The following is a 23,420-nucleotide window of genomic DNA, read 5'->3' on the forward strand; positions in this document are numbered from 1 at the left end:
TGCAAGTGATAAACTCTTATTTAGTGAAATGACAAGAAATGTAAAACTGCTTTAATATACATGAATTAAAAATGCATCAATAATAGATTTTTAATGGAATTGTAGCTCCTGGATTGTAATTGAATCGTGAGGCTAGGATAGGTTGATTGGCAACACAAAAAAATGGCCCTCGTGTGTGAGAATGTTGTCTGTCTGTGTTGGCCCTGTGATGAGGTGGCGACTTGTACCCCGCCTACCGCCCGGGAGCAGCTGAGATGGGCTACAGCACCCCCCGCGACCCCGAAAGGGACAAGCGGTAGAAAATGGATCGATACGTATATATATATATATATATATATATATATATATATATATATATATATATATATATATATATATATATATATATAGATACATACATATATGTAAATTATTTTTTATATAAAGAATTGTCATGACTTTATTTCAACAAAATAAATGTGAATCCAAATGCTGCTAAGTTACCTTTAAGTATGACACATTTTCTAGTGGCGTCGGCAATTGCTGACTTTTTATCTGTATGTGCATAAAAAAACGGCTCACAACCGGGAATCGGTTCTCATCACTCACTTAAGGAATCGATTAGTTTGTGAAGATTGTGCAGATTGTCTGCTGTACTTCGGAGATGAGTAGCTTCATACATCGCCTACACACACCTCCCATTCTGTTGTTCTCCACTTACAGCGTGAGCCGTAATGTACTGAATGTTAGTGCCAGTTCTAAGGTTATCATCACGTTTCATCTTTTACACTGTAAATGAGTTTGCCGAAAGAGAGGCTGGGACATGCGAGGCATCAGTGACAACTGTTCACAGCATTTATTTCCATTGTCATGACACAAAAACAAACTGGAAACCTTAGTGGAAAAAGAGAAATCTTTCAATTTTATATAATTTCTTCTGTTTTTCTTTTTTGTGTTTTTTTTGCTGCTGTTACACAAGTGAAGGTGTCGCACTTTTACACTGATGAAAATAATGAAATCGCAGAGAAATCTCTTTTCCCAAGGACACAGAAAGATTGACATTTTTTTTTCTTGTTAACAGGAGGCGGGGTTAGGTGGGGAATAAAGGGGCGGAGCCTGGGGAAGGAGTGGGACGTAAGTGAAAGAAAGAGGGTTACGAGGACGGCGGATGTTGCACGGCGTTCGCAAACTGATAAACGGGGACATATAAAACGGGCGCAGTGGGGTTGGGGTTGGAGGGGCAGTGTGCTTTGTCACGTTCAAATGAAACCTAGCGGCTCTCGCACTCACACGCAAATGTAAAATTAAAAAAAATAAAATACAAAAAAACAACCCACACAGTCATCTGTTAGAAAACAACACAAGGAGGAGGGGGGCGATAGGAGGAAGTGACCTTTCCAGGGAGATTGAGATTGGTTGATAGGGAGGGCGAGGAAGAGGAGTGGCAGTAGAAGATTGGCAGTGAGCAGATAGAAAAAGGAGGGATGAAGTTGGCAGTGATACGGAAGCTGGATACGAACAAAAACAAAAAAACTTGTTTATAAAAAAACTAAAAATGTGCCCCACCCCCTTCGCCGTCTGGTACATTGGCAAGTAGCCGGCATACAGTCAGGTATCGTTTTGAAAGTGGAGGCGGCGGCTTGGGGCGCTATGGCAACAAGCATCGGCACGATGGCGGCGGCTGGCAGGAAGGTGCTGTACAGGGATGGAGAAAATGTTGTTAGGGGCATTTCCCAAGCCAACATGCTCTCCCCTTGTCGTTGGTCCTGGTGACAACGTGGCGTTTTTTTTGTTTTTTTTAAGAAGAGAATAGAGGAAGCGTAAACATCTTGTCGAGCGGCACAGCGCTCTAAGCGGTCGATAGCTGCACCGGTTTGTTACCATGCCGACGTGCGCTCGTCTGAACGTAAACAACAACAACAACAACAACGGACGGTTGCCGGCCTTCACGTGCCAATTAGCCGTTGGTGCGAGTGCAGGAGAGGCCAGACGGGGGCGGGGCTTGAGAAAGGTCCAGTGAGAGGTCAAAGAGGGGAGGCAGAGGACAGACAGAGAGGGAGAGGCTGGGGGAGGAGGATCAGACGTTTATGACGCTTTGATAATTTAATAGTACGTCTCCTTTTCCACCCAACCTGCAGACGCCAAGAAAAAGAAGAAGAAGAAGACAGCAGAGTCAGCACAAACTAAAGAGGGCATTTTATTGTTTGTGCGTTACCTCCAGGGTTTCGGCGCAGGATGAGTTTTCGGATCTCGTCGTAAACAAAGATGAGGAAACTGTACGGGAAGGCGATGAACCACCAGCTGGGCCTGAGCGAGCACAGCGAGGACAATTGGCGAGGAGAAGGTGAAGCCGTGGCACTCGCTGACGAACGAGGAGATCAGTGGCGATTCAACACTTACTTGAGCGGGTACATGCGCAGTGCCACGTCCATGCCAGGGCAGTAGGACAGGAAGGCAGCCAGGGCCGTTTCCTCAAACAGGCCAAAGATCAAAATCTTGTTCCTGGAGGAAAATGACAGGAGAAAAAAAACGATGTCAAATACACAATAATAAACATTGTTAAGGAGGAATTATCAGCCGTCATGCCGAACCAGTCCAAAATGGCGGCTTGTTTTTTCTCTCCAGATATTTACAAATTAGATGACATGTTCGTGTGAATTTATTTCCAATGTGCAGCCATAATCTAATTTTTGGCCAGAATGAAAGTCAAGTCTTTACTTACACCTAGTGGCCACTGGTAGAAAGCACAATTGGATAAAACAGGGTTCCTGCAGATTTTAAATTTATCAATGTTCATACTTTTTCCAGACTCTTTAATGAAAATACAAACATTCTTGTGACATTTATGTATCTTGTAAACAAATTATGGAATTAATTGTTGGAGATCCTAATGTTGTATATGTCAAGAGAATTAACACAGTCTGCATTGAGCTTGTTTTTCCATTCGGGATCTTTAGCCAACACCCATGTTCCCTCTAATGTGCGCGCCTGTGCAATTGCGCACTGCTCAAGCATCCTCTGCGCACGGCAAATCTATGCCACGCACAAAATAAAAAAATAAAATAAGCGCATTACAATTTTCGACACGACACGGACACGACAGAGAAAACAGTTTTCGTCATCTTGTTCAAATATTGTAACGTCTGTCGAGACGCTTTGAGGACATGAATTCCATCGATCACTTTACTGAGCAAAACTCTTTATTGTCGGCCATAAACACATCACCAAAACATTAGTAGTACAAACCAGACCAAAACCAACTTTGTTATATCAACAGCAGCCGCTCGCTCTTTCTCACTTGCGCCAACACATGCACATATGGCACTTAGCCAGTGATGCGTTTACAGCCACGCAACAAGTCGGACAACTCCAACACCACACATAAAGTGTAATTCCAGGTCGTTACACTATTATTTACCAATCAAATGTGTGCTTATTCTATAGTGTCATTTATTAGGAATCTTAATTTATAAATATTAATCATGAAATGCTGTTAGTATATTAAATAAATACTAATAAAAATATATTTTTTACAGACAGGAAGTTGCAGGAATGTACACATGATCCCCTGCTTACATCTCATTGTGCAACATGTGAATGTTTTAATGGGAACTAAATGCAATGTCTGAAAGGGGTACAAATTATTTCCAAAGCAGGACCTCCACCCAGACAAACAATACAAGTACACAGTTCATGAAAAACAATATTTTTTGTTATTGTCATTGTAAGTGGGCCTAAACACTTACATTAGAAAATAACCTCATGGAAATGACAGCAGTCACTTGATTATAATAATAAAAGAATGTTGTCTGTCTATCTGTGTTGGCCCTGCGATGAGGTGGGGACTTGTCCAGGGTGTACACCGCCTTCCGCCCGAATGCAGCTGAGATAGGCTCCAGCACCCCCCGCCACCCCGAAAGGGACAAGCGGTAGAAAATGGATGGATGGATGGAGATTGAACTTGTTATTTAGTCAGGTTTGGGACAGGTGTGCTGCTGGTGTAGCCACAGTGTGCACGTCTGATGTTGCTCACATGGGCTCCACTGAATGCTCAGGGAGTTTTTGTGTTTGCTCACACACATGAAAAATTAGAGGGAACATTGGCCAACACGTCTTTATATTGGGGATTTATAAGCCAGTAACCATTCTGATTTTGGTCCAAGATAGTACAAGGCATTTTAATACCTTGCTCACAAAACGTGTGTGGACCATAGCTATAAGTCAACACAGCGCGCTGTAGCAGCCATGCTGAGCAACGCGTGTACAGGGGACGGCGTGGCGCAGTGGAAGAGTGGCCGTGTGCGACCCGAGGGTCCCTGGTTCAATCCCCACCTAGTACCAACCTCGTCATGTCCGTTGTGTCCTGAGCAAGACACTTCACCCTTGCTGGGTGCTGGTTAGCGCCTTGCATGGCAGCTCCCTCCATCAGTGTGTGAATGTGTGTGTGAATGGGTAAATGTGGAAGTAGTGTCAAAGCGCTTTGAGTACCTTGAAGGTAGAAAAGCGCTATACAAGTACAACCCATTTATCACTATCATTTACATGGTAGCCATCTTAATGGGCCCCACTTTACCATTTAAGAGGGTAATAATATGATTATTTTTCTACATTTAAAACCCTGTCTTGTGGCCTATAAAACGTGTAATGGTGGTTCGTTGGTCAAAAAAAACGTCTTCAAGCTGCTTTCTGACCTTCTCTCCAGGATGCACCTTTTGTGAGCAGCCTTATTTATATGTCTCCACTTTGACAGCGTCTTCTCCCTGTCATCTTTGCTGTAGTTCTTAGCGCTTCCATACAGAGTCTACTGACAGATATAAGTTCGAACTATACACTACTTTGTATTAGGAATGGCAAAGGCGGAGGATGTATGTGCATATACGAGACAGTCTGCCCCACAACAAGAGCATAAAGAAAAAGAAGAAACTTACTGACTACAACTTGGACCACAATGGCGGACTCACGCAAAGCACTTTGTGTACATTTCTACCATATGTGGATAATCCGCTAACAGAGGAGTTTCAAACTCATTTTAGGCTCAGATGCCGCATGGAGGAAAATCTATTCCCATGCGGGCCGGACTGGTAAAATCATGACATTAAAACTTAAAAATAAAGGCAACTTCAGATTGTTTTCTTTGTCTTACTTTGGCCAAAAGTAGAACAAGCACATTCTGAAAATGTACAGATCACAACTAATCCTCTTGGCAAAACACTTCAAGGTAGTTGAAGTGGGAATTCTGAGGGAAAAAAATGGTGCAGTTTCAAAAACACCATTAAGAGCACAAGAACTTCGACTTTGTCTCAGTGTTTTTACAAAGCCATTAAACTTTAAGCACTTCCTGTTTAGCATTCCCATGTTGGCAGTTCATTAAAAACGTTTGGAAAAGCAATCGAGTGTTTCTTCAAACCGCCGCATTGGTGAAATCCGCATGCTGCCACAACACATTCATTTATCATCATTCAAATATTCCAATTATAATATTAACAAAATAGTTATTAAAATTACATCACAATAGCCAAATTAAAGGCACATAACTACAAACTTAACCAATGTGAACATAGTAGATTTAAGTATGAAATATAATAGAAAAAACAACAAATGTAGAAACAAAATGGAGTTCAGGGCACGCGCATCGTGCATTTAACCAACTGCATAGAACTAACTACAAAGATGATGGTCAAGTTGACTACCATATTTTTCGGAGTATAAGTCACTCCGGAGTATAGGTCGCACCGGCCGAAAATGCATAATAAAGAAGGAAAAAAACATATATAAGCCGCACTGGAGTATAAATCGCATTTTTTGGGGAAATGTATTTGATAAAAGCCAACACCAAGAATAGACATTTGAAAGGCAATTTAAAATAAATAAAGAATAGTGAACAAAAGGCTGAATAAGTGTACGTTATATGAGGCATAAATAACCAACTGAGAACGTGCCTGGTATGTTAACGTAACATATTATGGTAAGAGTCATTCAAATAACTATAACATATAGAACATGCTGTACGTTTACCAAACAATCTGTCACTCCTAATCGCTAAATCCCATGAAATCTTATACGTCTAGTCTCTTACGTGAATGAGCCAACTAATAGTATTTGATATTTTACGGTAATGTGTTAATTTCACACATAAATCGCTCCGGAGAATAAGTCGCACCCCCGGCCAAACTATGAAAAAAACTGCGACTTATAGTCCGAAAAATACGGTAAGTCTTTGCATCTTGCCTTTTCCTTATTTTATCTGTTGAGTGGATAATTTGCAATGAAAGAAGGTATTGTAAATGGGTTATAGCGCTTTTCTACCTTTAAGGTACTCAAAGCACTTTGACACTATTTCCACATTCACCCATTCACATTCACACACTGATGGCGGGAGCTGCCATGCAAGGCCCTAACCACGACCCATCAGGAGCAAGGGTGACGAGGTTGGTAGAAGGTGGGGATTGAACCAGGAACCCTCAGGTTGCTGGCACGGCCACTCTCCCAACTGCGCCACGCCGCTCCCATTGTGGGTCGATACTGCCACTATCTGATGCCAGCCACAACAGGAGCAGCTGATTGCACGCACCTGTGCTGATTGGAGTAGCGGCAGCCAAACCAGAGTGCATTTAAAGTCAGCTGACACGTCATCTTTAACCACTGTCATGTATGTCGTGGGTTATACTTGAATTGCTATTGCGACATCCAGTGGACACATTTCGAACAGCAGTTTTGTCAATATAAACAAGTATCAAATAACTACAGTTGCATAATACTTATGTATAAAGGCCTACAAAGTCTCCAAGGCAGAAGCGTATTAGAAAGTATTCAGTAACAAACGTGTCTGCAACATGACCTTAATTTACAAATTATTGTGACCACTAAATGTTACCAAAAACAAATTACCCACACCAAACAAGAATGACAAACACATTTCGTGAGAACATCCGCACCGTAACACAACATAAACACAACAGAACAAATACCCAGAACCCCTTGGAGCGCTAACTTTTACGGGACACTACAATATACACCTCCCGCTGCCCCCCCGCCCCACCCCAACCCTGCCCACCTCAACCTCCTCAGGCACTCTCAGGGAGAGCATGTCCCAAATTCCAAGCTGCTGTTTTGAGGCATGTTCAAAAAAAATCATGCACTTTGTGACTTCAATAATAAATATGGCAGTGCCAAGATGGCATTTTTTTCCATAACTTGAGTTGATTTATTTTGGAAAACCTTGTTACATTGTTTAATGCATCCAGCGGGGCATCACAACAAAATTAGGCATAACAATGTGTTAATTCCAAGACTGTATATATCGGTATCGGTTGATATCGGAATCGGTAATTAAGAGTTGGACAATATCGGAATATCGGCAAAAAAGCCATTATCGGACATCTCTACTCATGACAACAATTGAGGCAGTTATTGATGCAACTTGTTCGCGCCATGTTTTGAACTTGTTAAGGAAAAGAACAAAACTTTAGCAAAGAGCTTTGTATTCTGCCATGTAAATAAGCTATTCAGAGGCCCTCAAGACCCACAATGCATTGCATTTACTACATCACACTTTCAAGCCCTATTATAGCAAACATGGACTCACTTCATGCCCTGCTGGAAGACAGAATTGCGTCTGGTCTTGCAGATGATGACGTCGGCCCACTGCACCACCACGATGCTGACAAAGAAGGCTGTGTGGCACGTGAACTCCACAATCTTGCGCTGCTCGTACGTCTGAGTGCGAGTGGGACGTGAAGAAGAATTAGAACATTCGTATTTTCTGCCTCCAAGTGTTTTTCTGTGCGAGGACGCGGTCTCATACCCATTGCTGGCCGTAGCTGTCCTCAAGGTCGTTGTTGGAGCGGTCGTCCCAGTTGAGCCGGATGCCCATTAGCACAGAGGGCCGGAAGCCATTTTCAGCCATGATGACAAAATAGGCAAAGAAGCCTCCGAGAGCTTGAATCATACCTAAATTCACAAACGGGTTAATAGTGAAAAAGCTAACAGAAATGGAGTGAGTAAAACAAACAAGGTACCAACCGATCTGTCCGTAAGCGATGCTGATGAGTCTCTCGTTGACCAGTTTGTCCCTCAGCGGGTTCCTGGGCTGACGCTTCATGATGTCGCTTTCTGCTGCTTCGTAGGCCAGAGAGATGGCCGGCACCTAAAGTCATAGACAAATAATGTCATAATCATTGCATATTAGGGGTGTCACGGTATTGTAGATACTGCGGTATTGCAGTTTTAAAGTCTTCACAATAATGTTGTGACGTGTGACAATATCAAATGAAAACTTGGTGAGTAGTTTTTTTCTGGTCCTTTAGCATCGGCCGGGTCTGAAAATCTACCAGAATTCTCTGCTCAGCGTGGGAGCAACCAAATGGATGCATGGAACTAGAGATGTCCGATACCGGCCGATATTATCGGCCGATAAATGCTTTAAAATGTAATATCGGAAATTATCGGTATCTGTTTCAAAAAGTAAAATTAATGACTTTTTAAAACGCCGCTGTACGGAGCGGTACATATCCGGTAAAACACAGACGTAGAGAGAATTACAGAGCAGTTGCGTCTTCCTGTCAGCAGCCCCTCCCCTCTCCTCTCTCCCACAGACACAACACAGGAGTTGACGACTGTAGCATGAGAGGTTTACTGGCGACGCTTGATGACCTCATCAAACCGCTGCAAGCGGAGCAGAACAACAACAAGAGTGTGTTGTTGCCGGTGCTGTAGCCGTGGCTAACAAGCGACCTCGCTCGGTGACTGACTAACGACACCATGTCTATGGTTTGGGATTATTTTAAAGTGTGTCTGATGGATAAAAAACTGGCAATTTGCAATGACTGCAAAAAGTTGGTTATGCTAGGAGGAACTAAGACGTCTTCCTTTAATACGAGCAATTTGATCTCCCACCTCTTCAAGTATCACGAGGAGATACACGATGAATACAAGTGGAAGATGGATGAAAAGCAAACACCGAATGCAGCTTGCAGTGAACGGAGGTGCCCTGTCTCAACGCAGCATTTCAGAAGCTCTGGCTGACTGCTAGGCCACTTCAAGCACTCACCACTCGCTTGCAGCACATTTGTGTTACTCATACAAATACGTTAGAGCAGGGCAGATTGAGCCCAGTTTATAATTTCCTGTTATACAGTATGCCAGGCAGTCTACTAAAGGAGGACTATGTTATTGTTTACTTTATTACTCTAGTATACTCTGGACTGAAGCTGTGTGCCTTCATTGTTTTTGTAGCTGTTGTTTTGAGACATGTTTAAAAAAAATAAAAATAATAATGCACTTTGTGAAAGTCAAAGTGGAGTATTTCCCATAGTTGTAGTGGGTGTAAGGATTATCTCAGGAAGAGCATGTCCCAAATTCCAAGCTGCTGTTTTGAGGCATGTTAAAAAAAAAAAAAAGCACTTTGTGACTTCAATAATAAATATGGCAGTGCCATGTTGGCACTTTTTTCCATTACTTGAGTTGAAGTTGTTCTCTTATTTTGGAAAACCTTGTTACTTTGTTTAATGCATCTAGCGGGGGATCACAACAAAATTAGGCATAATAATGTGTTAATTCCACGACTGTATATATCGGTATCGGTTGATATCGGAATCGGTAATTAAGAGTTGGACAATATCGGGACATCTCTACATGGAACGCCAAAACCAGGAAGTGAAGTATTCATAGTAGGAAATACGTGAAAACTGAAAAAGCTATTTGAAAAAACCTCAATCCATTTCCTACCGTGTGTTTCTCTCGATATCGCCGGGGGGCTGGAGTCTATCCAGCTGCACTCGGGGGCAGTAGGCAGGATAAACTCGAGACAAGTCGCCACCTCATAAACCAAATCGCCCAGAAAAGATATTTGAAGCCAGCTAAGCTAAACGTCAGTAGATGTTTACATTGTCAATTTAAAGACATCAATGTGTAATGTTTAATATTTGCTTGAAAGAGTAGATGTCCCTGCACAATTACATGTTTGTAGTAATAAATATGATTACAATATGAGCATTTACAGTAAGTATGTTTATTATCCTAACCAGCCCTGACACTTCATTTTACACACTACAGCATCTTTTTTTCTTGGACATATACCACAATAATATCATACCATGGCCTTAATACCATGATGATATCATACCGTGAGATTCTAATACCGTTACATCCCTATCACCATAGTCTTCTTTTACAATTTTATGCAATTAAAACCTGTCAAGTTTTCCCTGGTTGTTACGTGCACCGCATGTACGTCCTCACCGGTGTGTCATTTGACTAATTGTTCTTCCCTTTAATAGATTGTGTTTGGATAGCAGATGGGCGCCTGGGAGATAAAGCCTTGAGGTGGAGCCTAAAGCTCTCTCTCTCTCACTTGCTCACTCCAGCTGATGACGGCGCACCGCCTATGCAGCTAAGCCTTGCTTGATTAGCTACAATATAATTTTTTCTTTAATTCTTTTGTAAAATAAACTGTTCACTAAGAACTAACCAGTCCATAGTGTCCGTCCTTTATGTTACGAGTCCCTTTTTCAACTACACAACGGCACCGGGACCATAACTCTAGTAAACTTTTGACAAAAAAATTAGGGCCATAAGCAGAATTTTATTTAGAAGAAATCTTCCCACTTTTTCCATTTATGTAAAAAGATTTTTATACTTTTTTGATTACACTTGAATTTAATTTGATGCATGTTTTGTATTCAAACTAGTTAATGGGAAATAAATTGTTAAATATTAAAAAAAATTGTGAAAAATAACAAATTTAACATAATTAAAACAGGACTTTGCAAACCTTCCTGACACAGCTTCGACCGGAATTCAAACCCAGTGCTACTTATTTGTAAGACCATCACTACAATGCGCGCCAATTGACAGCGGCAAACTTTAGGGAAGGTGAGGAATATGTTTACGGTAAAATGTTAGATGAAGCACCCTGCCATTGACATTTTAATTGCCCTTATCCATGCAAAACACAGGTCCCTTTAATGGCGCTTCTTTAAAGAGCTCGACTCTACAGCTGCAGTAGGGAAAACAAACAAAGCAGGACTGGGAAGACGCCAGAAAACAAGGACAAAAACTGGACTTCCGGCAGAAATTTTAAGTTTTGACAGGTAAGCAGAGGAGATGTATTGTAGGCAATCAGCACATAAGAAAGAGAAAGAAGTGGCGTAGCTACGCGAGTGTCGAGGTGAAAGCAGATGAGTCGACAGAACAATTCTCACAAGAATTCTAATAAATGCCAAGTCAGATATTAAAACATATTTGGGGAAAATTACTGACAATAAGAGTATTTTTAAATCCTAAATTAATCCAAAATAAAAATAAAAATTGGGCTCCAGCAAAAATGCAACTTTTCTCATGCAGGTCAAAAGAGATGCTGCTTGAGCAGCGGTTATCGACTTCACTATTTATTTATTTTATTTAAATACTGAATAATAAAAAAAGAGATCTGATATTAATAAAAAAAAGGCCATTGTCAAATTGCCAAATGTCAAAATGCCAAATATTTCCACCAATAATAGGTCGATCACCATTTAAACACATCCTTGAATTGACATTTTCCCAGAAGGCCAGCATCCACTCTAATGGACATTTGTATTTTGCACAAGAGAGCTATATTCTTGCTGAAATGTGTAACTCTGACAATAGTAATATACTAAAACCAAATAATGCCGGCTCTCAAAATAAGAATATTAGTGAAAGGAGATGTCCAGTCTCCCGGGTCTTAGCTTTCTCAAGAAAAAACAATTAGTTGAATAGCCGTGGTGTACTTCATCCCTTTCCAGTCACTGTGTGATAGACAGATAGTTGTACCACATTGCCACCTGGTGGCCTTTAAAGTATGCACTCTAAAAACATGCACTGTACTGCATGAAGTGGCGCTGGACTCACCATGTCAGTTCCCAGGTCGATGCAGAGAATGGTGATGGTGCCAAGAGGAAGAGGGATGTTGACCATGATGAAGAACAGGAAGGGGGTGATCTCAGGGATGTTGCTGGTGAGTGTGTAGGCGATGGATTTCTTCAGGTTGTCAAAGATGAGACGGCCTGCAATGACAAATATTTTTGTTGGCTTGAAGTCGTCATTCAAGTCAACCTCCTCCTCTCTCACCCTCCTCTACTCCAGTGACAATGGAGGCGAAGTTGTCATCCAGCAGGATCATGTCAGCAGCCTGTTTGGAGACGTCTGAGCCAGAGATTCCCATGGCGACACCGATGTCTGCTTTCTTCAAGGCAGGAGAGTCATTGACTCCATCGCCCGTCACAGCCACGATGGCACCCTGACAACATGGAGGTAAGTTTATGTTGTGCACCTGGACAAGGCCGTTATCGTTCATTTTGTAATGGACCTGTCTCTGGCAGCCCTCGACAATGATGAGCTTCTGCTGAGGGGATGTTCTGGCAAAGACTATCTCGGTGTGATTCTTTAAAATGTCGTCCATCTGGTCCTGGTCGAGATCTTTCAGGTCTGTCCCGTGGATCACGCAGGCTTTTGCATCCCTACAACAGCATACAAGGACGTTTGAAACTGTTGCTGAATGAATGTGATGGAGTATATATTTGTCTCACACCTGGGGTTGACCTGGCTCACGGGGATGTTGAGACGTGCGGCGATGTCTTCTACAGTCTCGTTGCCCTCAGAGATGATGCCCACGCCTTTAGCGATGGCCTTGGCGGTGATTGGATGGTCCCCAGTCACCATGATGACCTGAGGACGGGAGGAGGCAGAAATGAGGACAAGCACAGGTACAAGCCTTTAGATGGGAGCAAAGGACATGTCAAGGTTTACGTGGAGCCCACCTTGATGCCAGCAGAGCGACATTTGCCCACAGCATCAGGCACAGCGGCACGGGGCGGGTCAATCATGGACATGAGGCCTACAAAGCAAAGGTTGTCCGTCTGGAAGTTGACGTCGTCTGTGTCAAAGGCAAAACCTTTTGGGTACGATTCTTCTGGCAGGAACATGTGGCAGAAACCTAGGAAGATGAAGACGCAGGATTGTACAGAACAGAACATATTCATAAGGTCCGCTCACTAAATAATACAGATCGACCCATTATTGACTGGGGCCGATTATCTCTGCCGATGTTTTGCATTTTGACGTATATCGGTATTGGTAACTACAACAGAACTACATCAGCAGATAAAATATACACATGGCACCAGTGTTTAGCAGATAGTAATAAGCACTGCTCAAGCACCAGCCAGTTTGCCCTCCACGAGAAAAATATTTTTTTGCTGGAGCCCAATTTTTTTTTTTTTATGTATTTAAGAAAAAGTATTACTCTTATTGTCAATAATTCTTCCCAAATACGTTTTGATATCTTATACGGCAGTGGTCCCCAACCACCGGGCCACGGCCCGGTACTGGTCTGTGGATCGATTGGTACCGGGTCGCACAAGAAATAAAAAAATAAATATAAAATGTTTTTTTCGTTTTATTAAATCAACATAAAAAACACAAGATACACTTACAATTAGTGCACCAACCCAAAAAAAAAAACCATTCGCACAAAAGGGTTGTTTCTTTCTGTTATTAATATTTCTGGTTCCTACATTATATATCAATATACAGGTAAAAGCCAGTAAATTAGAATATTTTGAAAAACTTGATTTATTTCAGTAATTGCATTCAAAGGGTGTAACTTGTACATTATATTTATTCATTGCACACAGACTGATGCATTCAAATGTTTATTTCATTTAATTTTGATGATTTGAAGTGGCAACAAATGAAAATCCAAACTTCCGTGTGTCACAAAATTAGAATATTACTTAAGGCTAATACAAAAAAGGGATTTTTAGAAATGTTGGCCAACTGAAAAGTATGAAAATGAAAAATATGAGCATGTACAATACTCAATACTTGGTTGGAGCTCCTTTTGCCTCAATTACTGCGTTAATGCGGCGTGGCATGGAGTCGATGAGTTTCTGGCACTGCTCAGGTGTTATGAGAGCCCAGGTTGCTCTGATAGTGGCCTTCAACTCTTCTGCGTTTTTGGGTCTGGCATTCTGCATCTTCCTTTTCACAATACCCCACAGATTTTCTATGGGGCTAAGGTCAGGGGAGTTGGCGGGCCAATTTAGCAATTTAGAACAGAAATACCATGGTCCGTAAACCAAGCACGGGTAGATTTTGCGCTGTGTGCAGGCGCCAAGTCCTGTTGGAACTTGAAATCTCCATCTCCATAGAGCAGGTCAGCAGCAGGAAGCATGAAGTGCTCTAAAACTTGCTTGTAGACGGCTGCGTTGACCCTGGATCTCAGGAAACAGAGTGGACCGACACCAGCAGATGACATGGCACCCCAAACCATCACTGATGGTGGAAACTTTACACTAGACTTCAGGCAACGTGGATCCTGTGCCTCTCCTGTCTTCCTCCAGACTCTGGGACCTCGATTTCCAAAGGAAATGCAAAATATGCTTTCGTCAGAAAACATGACTTTGGACCACTCAGCAGCAGTCCAGCTGGTCATCCCAAAGGTGTTCTATCGGGTTCAGGTCAGGACTCTGTGCAGGCCAGTCAAGTTCATCCACACCAGACTCGGTCATCCATGTCTTTATGGACCTTGCTTTGTGCACAGTCATGTTGGAAGAGACCCGCTCCAAACTGGTCCCACAAGGTTGGGAGCATGGAATTGTCCAAAATGTTTTGGTATCCTGGAGGATTCAAAGTTCCTTACACTAGAAATAAGGGGCCAAGCCCAACTCTTGAAAAACAACACCACACCATAATTCCTCCTGCACCAAATTTCACACTCGGCACAATGCAGTCAGAAATGTATCGTTCTCCTGGCAACCTCCAAACCCAGACTGGTCCATCAAATTGCCAGATGGAAAAGCGTGATTCATCACTCCAGAGAACTCGTCTCCACTGCTCTAGAGTCCAGCGGCGATGTGCTTTACACCACTGCATCCTACGCTTTGCGTTGGACTTGGTGATGTATGGCTTAGATGCAGTTGCTCTGCCACTACCCATTCCATGAAGCTCTCTGCGTACTGTACGTGGGCTAATTGAAAGGTCACATGAAGTTTGGAGCTCTGTAGCAACTGTCTGTGCAGAAAGTCGGCGACCTCTTTGCACTATGCGCTTCAGCATCCGCTGACCCCTCTCTGTCAGTTTACGTGGCCTACCACTTTGTGGCTGAGTTGCTGTTGTTCCCAAAGTCTTTTCTTATAATAAAGCCGACAGTTGACTCTGGAATATTTAGGAGCGAGGAAATTTCACGACTGCATTTGTTACCCAGGTGGCATCCTATGACAATTCCACGCTGGTAATCACCAAGCTCCTGAGAGCGGCCCATTATTTCACAAATGCTTGATTTTATACACCTTTGGACGGGCCAAGTGATTAGGACACCTGATTCTGATCATTTGGATGGGCGGCCAAATACTTATGGCACTATAGTGTATAAGTAAAGAAGAGCAGGCAGCATGTCAACCATTCTCATACTTTCTGTAACATCCAGGAAGAAAAGATGTCAGCCAGCTTTAAAAATATCTCAACTACGTGAAGGAGCCCAGAATTTTCTATTTAAATTATTTAAGGGTCCTCACAAGGAAACCTTACAATGTATTGAATCCATAAACTGCTTTTAAATGTTATAAAATTGAGTAGATGGCGAGTTATTGTGATGTAGAAAAATTGCATATTATTACCAATTTTCCCAAGAGATTTCCCATATATTGAATTGAAAATGTTGATGCTCCTCTTAGACACATGTAATACAGGTGTTTGTAAAATTCTCTTTTGTTTTTGGTTGCTAAATTAACCACATTAGTGCCGCATAAAACATTATGTCGCTACTGGTTCGACGTTCAGCTGTTTACTGACATAGTATTGTTGTTTAAATAACTTTTACTGCAAATTAATATCAGCTTCAATTATCGGTTATTGGCCTCTTGGACTCCTAATAATCGGTATCGGCCCTGAAAAAAACATATCGGTCAATCTCTACCAAATAATATTGCCGCAACTTTATCATCCTTACCCAATACTCTCTCCCCTAGTCCTCCCAGTTCCAGGTAGGCATTCTGAAAGGCCTCCTTCATCTCCTCATCCATGGGATGCTCCTTGCCCTGCAGCATGATGGTGGAGCAGCGGTCCAAGATCCTCTCTGGAGCCCCCTTCATCACCAGGAGATAGCGGTTGTCGTTTTCCTCCTCGCCCTCGTGAATGGAGAGCTGACAAAGCGGAATGAGGGCATATTTGGCATGAGATGTGTGTAGGGCTGCACAATTGATCAAATTTTAATCACAATCATGATTTTGACTGCTACGTTGAAACAAAGTTAATCAATGACGATATCAACATTTAAAAAGGAGGCTACGCGGCGTATCAAATCGGGCACTTTCACAGCTGAAGCGACAGAAAAGCAATAGCGGATTGTCTTAAAGCCCCGTAAATGTGCCCATGCCCACACCCAAGTCCATTGTAAATGGGCACAGAGCTCCAGGACCACCTCCAGGACCACCTCGGCAGTCAGCGCTGACATTCTTTTTCCCGGCTGCTGCAGATGGTCTCCTTGTTTCACTCACGTGGCATCTAACTCGACGTGCGTTAAAGACCACACTGGTGTTATTAGATGGCAAGCAGAAGCCTGCACAACACTCCTTGGAGTCGCATCAGCAGGACTAAAAGCTGGCCATCGTGCTAAATAGCCTGGAACGATTAACCGTTTTACTACCATCCGTGATTAAAAACATCAGTTATCTAATCCCAAAGGCTCCACTAAACCGTGTGTTTCAGGCCTCCTCACTCACTATAAACAGACATTACATACGTTAATTTTGTCACAACTTGCATGAAAAAAAAAAATAGTAAAAAAAGTAAGATATAATAACAGAGTTAAATATGAGTAGCAAGTTACTTCATGAAGAATATAATGGTATCAATCAGTAGCTTAGCGTTGAGTCCATTTAGTGTAAACAAACAGGTTCTCCTGTAATTCAGTGACCATTTAACATTAGAGATTGCTTCTTCTTGTATGTGTTGACTAAACTATAGGCATAGTATGTTCATATAGCAAGTGTAAAACACTAACATAACATTGTAGAATAACAGCACTGTACCATGGGATCTAATTTTGTGCATTCCAATTATTATTAGCACAGCATAAAATAGATTATTAAAAATGAATAAATAGGCATGGATGACAGTTAATGACCCACATGATTAACATTTTCCCCTGGGGCATCAATAAAGTTCATCTTGCCTCATACAAAACCCAAAACCAGTGAAGTTGGCACGATGTGTAAATCGTAGATAAAAACAGAATACAATGATTTGCAAATCCTTTTCAACCTATATTCAATTGAATAGATTGCAAAAACAAGATATTTAATGTTCGAACTAAGAAACTTAATTTTTTTATGCAAATAATCATTAACTTAAAATTCTATGGCAGCAACACATTGCAAGAAAGATGGCACAGGGGCATTTTTACCACTGTGTTACATGGCCTTTCCTTTTAACAACACTCAGTAAACGTTTGGAAGCTGAGGAGACCAATTTTTGAAGCTTTTCAGGTGGAATTATTTCCCATTCTTGCTTGATGTACATCTTAAGTTGTTCAACAGTCCGGGGTCTCCGTTGTTGTATTTTACGCTTCATAATGCGCCACACATTTTCAATGGGAGACAGATCTGGACTACAGGCTACTACCCGCACTCATTCACTATGAAGCCACGCTGTTGTAACACGTGCAGAATGTGGCTTGGCATTGTCTTGCCGAAATAATCAGGGGCGTCCATGAAAAAGATGTTGCTTGGATGGCAACATACGTTGCTCCAAAACCTGTATGTACCTTTCAGCATTAAGTATCTTGTCTTTGCAGTGTATTCAATTGAATATAGGTTGAAAAGAATTTGCAAATCATTGTATTCTGTTTTTATTTACGATTTACACAAAGTGACAACTTAATTGGTTTTGGGTTTCATATTAATATTACCCTTATTTCTTTTTTATTAATGATACTTTTTGTTTATATTTATTATTTTGTACTGTTATTATAGTTATTTGATTACAGTTATTTCTGACAGTCTTCTTCATTTGGATAAAGATGTTAATTAGAGGTGTAACCACTATACAGCTGGGCAAGTGTTAAACAGCCAACTAACCAAGCTCTCATCCACAGCTGCCAGACCACGATTCCCATTAGGATGGCAGTATATTGGACAGGATGTTATGATGTGGTCTGCAGTCTGCTCCTCTGCACCAGACTCACATGCCGCAGATGAAGCCATACCCCATTTGCACATAGTTGAGCGGAAGAGGCCGACGCCAGTGCAAAGGCGATTAAGCCTGACCCAAGCAGGCCTGGGAAAGCATATGCAGGTGGTGATATACTGGCCTCAGGGATGTAATCATGAAGTATGGAATAGATTCCCCGCCATTCCATGTTCCATTTGTAGTCCGCCCAGTTTGCTACACTGCCGTTTGACTGGTTAAAGTCATTTAGCGATTCCAATGCAGCAGGGACAAATGGGTGTCTCAATTTAAGCTGCCGGTGTCCTCTAAGAGGAGGAGACAGAAGCCAATCATGAAGCCCAGGCTCCAGTGCTCGCGTGCTAGAGACAGTGTGCCTCTGTAGCACATTCTACAGAGGCACTATAGAGAGCCTACTGACCAACAGCATCTCTGTCTGGACTGGAGCCTGCAATGCCTCACACTGGAATTCTCTGCAGAGAGTGGTGAGGATAGCGGAAAAGATCATCAGGACTCCTCTTCCTCCTATTCAGGAGATCGCAAAAAGCCGCTGCCTGACCAGGGCTCAGAAAATCTGCAGAGACTCCTTCCACCCCCATCAAGGACTGTTTTCACTGCTGGACTCTAGAAAGAGGTTCCACAGCCTCCGTAGCATAACCTCTAGGTTCTGTAACAGCTTCTTCCCTCAGGCCGTAAGACTCTTGAACGCATCATAATTATCCCCTCAATTCCCCCCAAAAATTGATTAACTCCGCTGGAATATAAAGACAATATAACATACATCCATAAACCTGGATGCATATGAAAAAGTGCAATATATTTCTGTACAGTAATCTATTTATTTATATCTGCACCTTATTGCTTTTTTATCCGGCACTACCATGAGCTAATGCAACAAAATTTTGTTCTTATCTGTACTGTAAAGTTCAAATTTGAATGACAATAAAAAGCAAATCTAAGTCTAAGTCTCTTGCGACGAAGCTCAGATGGTTGAATATCTGCTAAGATGGAAAGATTGTCCGTTGGTGTGGGACGCAGGCATCCAGTCACTAAACGCAAAGCGTCGTTAATCGGCTTATCTATGAGACGAGTGGGAGTACTACGACACCAAGCAGGTGTGCAGTACTCAGCGGCAGAGTGGACCATGGCAAGGGTGGCTGTACGAAGTATAACACCGCCAACACCCCAGCTCGATCCAGCCAGTCGTCTCAAAAGCCCAACGCGTGTTGTTAGCTTTTTGCTAACAATGTGAGCGCTCTGTCCAACTGAATGCTGAGATATGTTGGTTCGGCAGAAAAGGGTAGAAGACGTCCATTTCTGACAGTACTAAATAACATCAAAGTCTTTAAGTAATGTGATTTTATACATTTTTAGATGTGAAACTAATCAATGCTTAATAACCATGAAACCGTGATTGTTGCTATTACTATAGTCGCACTGTCAAAATCTATCATCGTTACATCTCTAGTCTGGAGACACTTTTCTGTCGAGTGCCAAAATTTCTCGCTGGAGTTCTGGCGAGATGTGCTGCCCAGTGGAATTCATACACCCTCTGCGTGTGCGTATAAATCCGTGGAATTAGAAAATGTAATGGCGCGTTAAAAGACTCTAAATGACGCTATATGTTTGTATTTTGTCATTTGATATACATGTTTCACACTGCCAAGGATTAGGTCAAGCAGGGGTGTCCAATTGATGAACGTGGCTGATTTTTATGGCCCGCAAAAATCATCAAAAAATAGAGCTAAATGCAACATGTAATTAGAAAATGCTGAAATGTTAATACTAATAATGAACAAAAACACAAATATTTATCTCAAATATATTTTAAGTATTTATTTAGCCCTTCATTACAAATTCCATTATGCCATGATCACCCCCTAACACTTTGTTTTATCCAACATGTTGAATCATAGTAATTAATAATCATGATTGTTGCCCTAGTGTGTGAATGTTGTCTGTCTATCTGTGTTGGCCCTGCGATGAGGTGGCGACTTGTCCAGGGTGTACCCCGCTTTCCGTCCGATAGTAGCTGAGATAGGCTCCAGCGCCCCCCGCGACCCCGAAGGGAATAAGCGGTAGGAAATGGATGGATGGATTTAAAAATTGACAAAAATAAGCATGATTATTATTTTGGCCATGCAACAATAGGTATGTGATGAAAGACCACATTTCCAGGTGAGCGTATTATAGTGCCCTGGTTTAACTCGTGTTATGGCTGAAGGGATGTAACTGCGGTAAAATTCTAGACGGTTAGTAATACCGTTTAAATGTTTAATTACCGAAAAAAACGTCTTTTTTTTTTTTTAGGCAACACTGCTTACTTCCGGGAAACGGAAGTAATGTGCGCTGGTGTCATTTGGCTCGAGAAAAAATGGATGCAACCAAATGGACTTTGCCCTGGAGATGTTCCCTGCGGGTAAACAGAGTCGATCGCTTTGTTTCATTTCATTTCACTCGATTTGACTTCAACTGTGTCTCGGCCTGCGTTTAAGAGCGCACTGCTGTTATTCGATGACGACAGGTGTGGACAATGTCGGAGACAGGCGCATTTGTCCCAAGCAGCAGGTGATGTGTGGGAAACGTTGCCACAACTTATTCATTGCAGTTTGTTTACTGGGATGGTCACTCGTCCTTTATTTACCTGCTAACTTTATCAGTGTTCCAATACTAGCTCAAATGTTTTGTCATTTAATCAAAATTAATGCAGACTGAATTACCAACACGCTCAGGTAGGCAGATTGTGTATTAGATGTGAGAGACATCACTCCTGTTGATTTTTTTGACCACTCTGTTGCTGTTGTTTTACATTACTTGTGAGTTTTTTTTCATTTCACAAAATTATTACTTTAAAAAAACATTAATTTTGCTCGTGATTTATGGTGTATAGTTAATTCCTATTTGACATATTTCTGCTCAAACTCTTAATGGATCTGTCCCGATACAGCATGTACAGTACATGTACATAACTTAGAAAAATACCTCTCTATGAAAATGTAAAATTAGAGATAAAGGCATCATGTAATGAGATAAAGCTGAAACGTTGATACTATTAATGAACAAAAACACAAATAATTGTCTTTTAATATATGGGTAACGATAACCTTTTTATTAGACATCACATATTACATGATGTGTGTGTTTTTTTTTTTAAATCAAACGTGATAAAAAAAATGTCAGTATAATTAGCAACCCTGCGACCCCGAACGGGACAAGCGGTAGAAAATGGATGGATGGATTTTAAAAATTTTGAGCACATTTAAAAATAATGTGATAATACCGATAACCATGATAATTTGGGTCACAATAAGCATGATAAAAAATGTCATACTGTGACATCCCTATATGGCTGACTACTGGCTTGCAGGAGGAAAGGCCACAAACCTGGTACTTGTTGGTGGAGTTGAAAGGGATCTCGGCGACTTTCTTGTTTTTGTCCCTCATCGCCTTGACGGCGCCACACGACAACTCGATGCACTTGAGCAGGGCCGACTCGGAGGCGTCGCCGGCCACATCGCGCTTCAGGATGGGCAAAGACTCCTGGCCAGCTTTGAACACAGCACGGTTGCACAGGGCAGCAATGCGGGCCAGTGACACCCATGTGGTGGAGCTTTTGTCGAAAGAAGAGCCTGGAAAGATTAAGTAAAAAGTGACTCTGACTCCCTCAATGCCCCAGAAGCTATGGAGACATGTATTTTCCAAAAACACAACATTATTTGATTAGAGCAAGAGTGTCCAAACTTTTTGACATGGGGGCCACATTGAGCTAAAAAATAAAAAAGCATGTTCTCCCCGGGACTGCATGGGTTCCCTCCGGGTAATCCGGCTTACTCCGACTTCCAAAGACATGCACCTGGGGATAGGTTGATTGGCAACACTAAATTGGCCCTACTGTGTGAATGTGAGTGTGAATGTTGTCTATCTGTGTTGGCCCTGTGATGAGGTGGTGACTTGTCCAGGGTGTACCCTGCCTTTTGCCCGAGTGCAGCTGAAATAGGCTCCAGCCACCGCCGCGAGCCCGAGAGAGACAAGCGGTAGAAAATGGATGGATAGATATTAAGACTATGTAAAAGTCCGACTCCTACCTTATTTACTTCTGTGACAACTTCATTAAAGTTTTGTAATCAATCAGAAATATCAAGCAGCTAAAATGGATAAGTGTAACGAATGTTTAGCATTTTTCCCATAATGCATTGTAGTGGATTTATAAATATGTAATTTTGAATAATGAACGTTTTTATAATATCCACAAAGTTCAGTGAGCAGGTTGTATTATGTGTGATTACTTTTTTTTTGTAGTTTGGATTGGGTCATATACCGTACATTCTGGACTATAAGCCGCTACTTTTTTCCTACACTTTGAAGCCTGTGACTTATAAGACAAAGCAGTGAATTTATGGATTTTTCTTTGCTGACGGCCACAATAAAAATAATTTGAAAAAAAACAAACAAGCAAAAACACTGAGTGTGTTTTATTGTTTGTGCTACGGCGCCATCTTTTGGACGAATTCGCTCAATGCAGGTGCTGCAGTGTTCTTCCATTTAGTGCTTTCAACAACTGGAAGTAGAATGCCGTTCCGTCTTCTAACCATCCATAGCGTTTCTACTCGTATGAAATCTTTATTCATCCCTCCAAGCAACGTTTGTAAGTTTTACAGTATAACTAAAACTGTTTATCTAACTAAACAGTCCCATGTGTGATGTCTGTAGGAGTGTTTTCATGCATATTTGTACATGCTATTGTAATGTAATGATGCTGGCGTTGTTAGCATGAGCTAATATGCTAACACGTTTACGAGTGTCTGTGATATTATTAACTTACAATGGTATTCTTTTTGTATTTTTTCAGTATCGTAAATTCCTCAGTTAACTCACCAAGACGTCACTGTGGAGTTATTGAGTCTATTTAGCTAAGGGCTGTACAGTGCGAGCATTTTAGTTGCATTTGCGATTAAAAATAAGTTGTGCAAGTATTGAAAAAAAACCAAGTAGCACACGTATGAATATAGATTTTACCCTTTAATCAGCATTTTGCTCATAAAATAAATCCATCCAAATTTGATCAAACTGGAGGAAAAATTTTGCCCACTTATATAGCGCATTTGAAATAAACTTAAACTATAAACAAATGGACAAGTGACTGACGCGGAAGTGTCACTGATCACGCTGTGCGCAATGAAAGCTGTGTGTGTGTCCTCCCTCCCTCCTGCGCCATGCACAGAGGGGCGCAAGCTGGAGCACTTAGCTCATACACT

At 41.7% G+C, this 23,420-nt stretch overlaps 1 protein-coding gene across 2 annotated transcripts in view; it reads right to left on the reverse strand.

Annotated features, from left to right (window-relative positions):
• Nucleotides 1-811: 811 nt before the first annotated feature.
• Nucleotides 812-23,420, reverse strand: part of atp1a3a (ATPase Na+/K+ transporting subunit alpha 3a) — an 80,855-nt gene continuing 58,246 nt past the window's right edge. For both annotated transcript variants that reach the window (XM_061930910.2, XM_061930911.1), the window contains exons 13-25: nt 21,550-21,794; nt 15,950-16,142; nt 12,759-12,934; nt 12,530-12,666; nt 12,308-12,458; nt 12,070-12,238; nt 11,851-12,005; nt 8,002-8,125; nt 7,784-7,929; nt 7,565-7,695; nt 2,380-2,481; nt 2,195-2,286; nt 812-2,111 (exon numbers count right to left, since the gene is read on the reverse strand). In XM_061930910.2, coding sequence (XP_061786894.1) covers nt 2,083-2,111; nt 2,195-2,286; nt 2,380-2,481; nt 7,565-7,695; nt 7,784-7,929; nt 8,002-8,125; nt 11,851-12,005; nt 12,070-12,238; nt 12,308-12,458; nt 12,530-12,666; nt 12,759-12,934; nt 15,950-16,142; nt 21,550-21,794 — 1,850 coding nt within the window. In that variant the 3' untranslated portion in view covers nt 812-2,082. The remainder of the gene's footprint in view (nt 2,112-2,194; nt 2,287-2,379; nt 2,482-7,564; nt 7,696-7,783; nt 7,930-8,001; nt 8,126-11,850; nt 12,006-12,069; nt 12,239-12,307; nt 12,459-12,529; nt 12,667-12,758; nt 12,935-15,949; nt 16,143-21,549; nt 21,795-23,420) is intronic.

This window comes from Nerophis lumbriciformis, linkage group LG37, assembly GCF_033978685.3.
Source record: "Nerophis lumbriciformis linkage group LG37, RoL_Nlum_v2.1, whole genome shotgun sequence".
Taxonomy (NCBI): Eukaryota; Metazoa; Chordata; class Actinopteri; order Syngnathiformes; family Syngnathidae; genus Nerophis; species Nerophis lumbriciformis.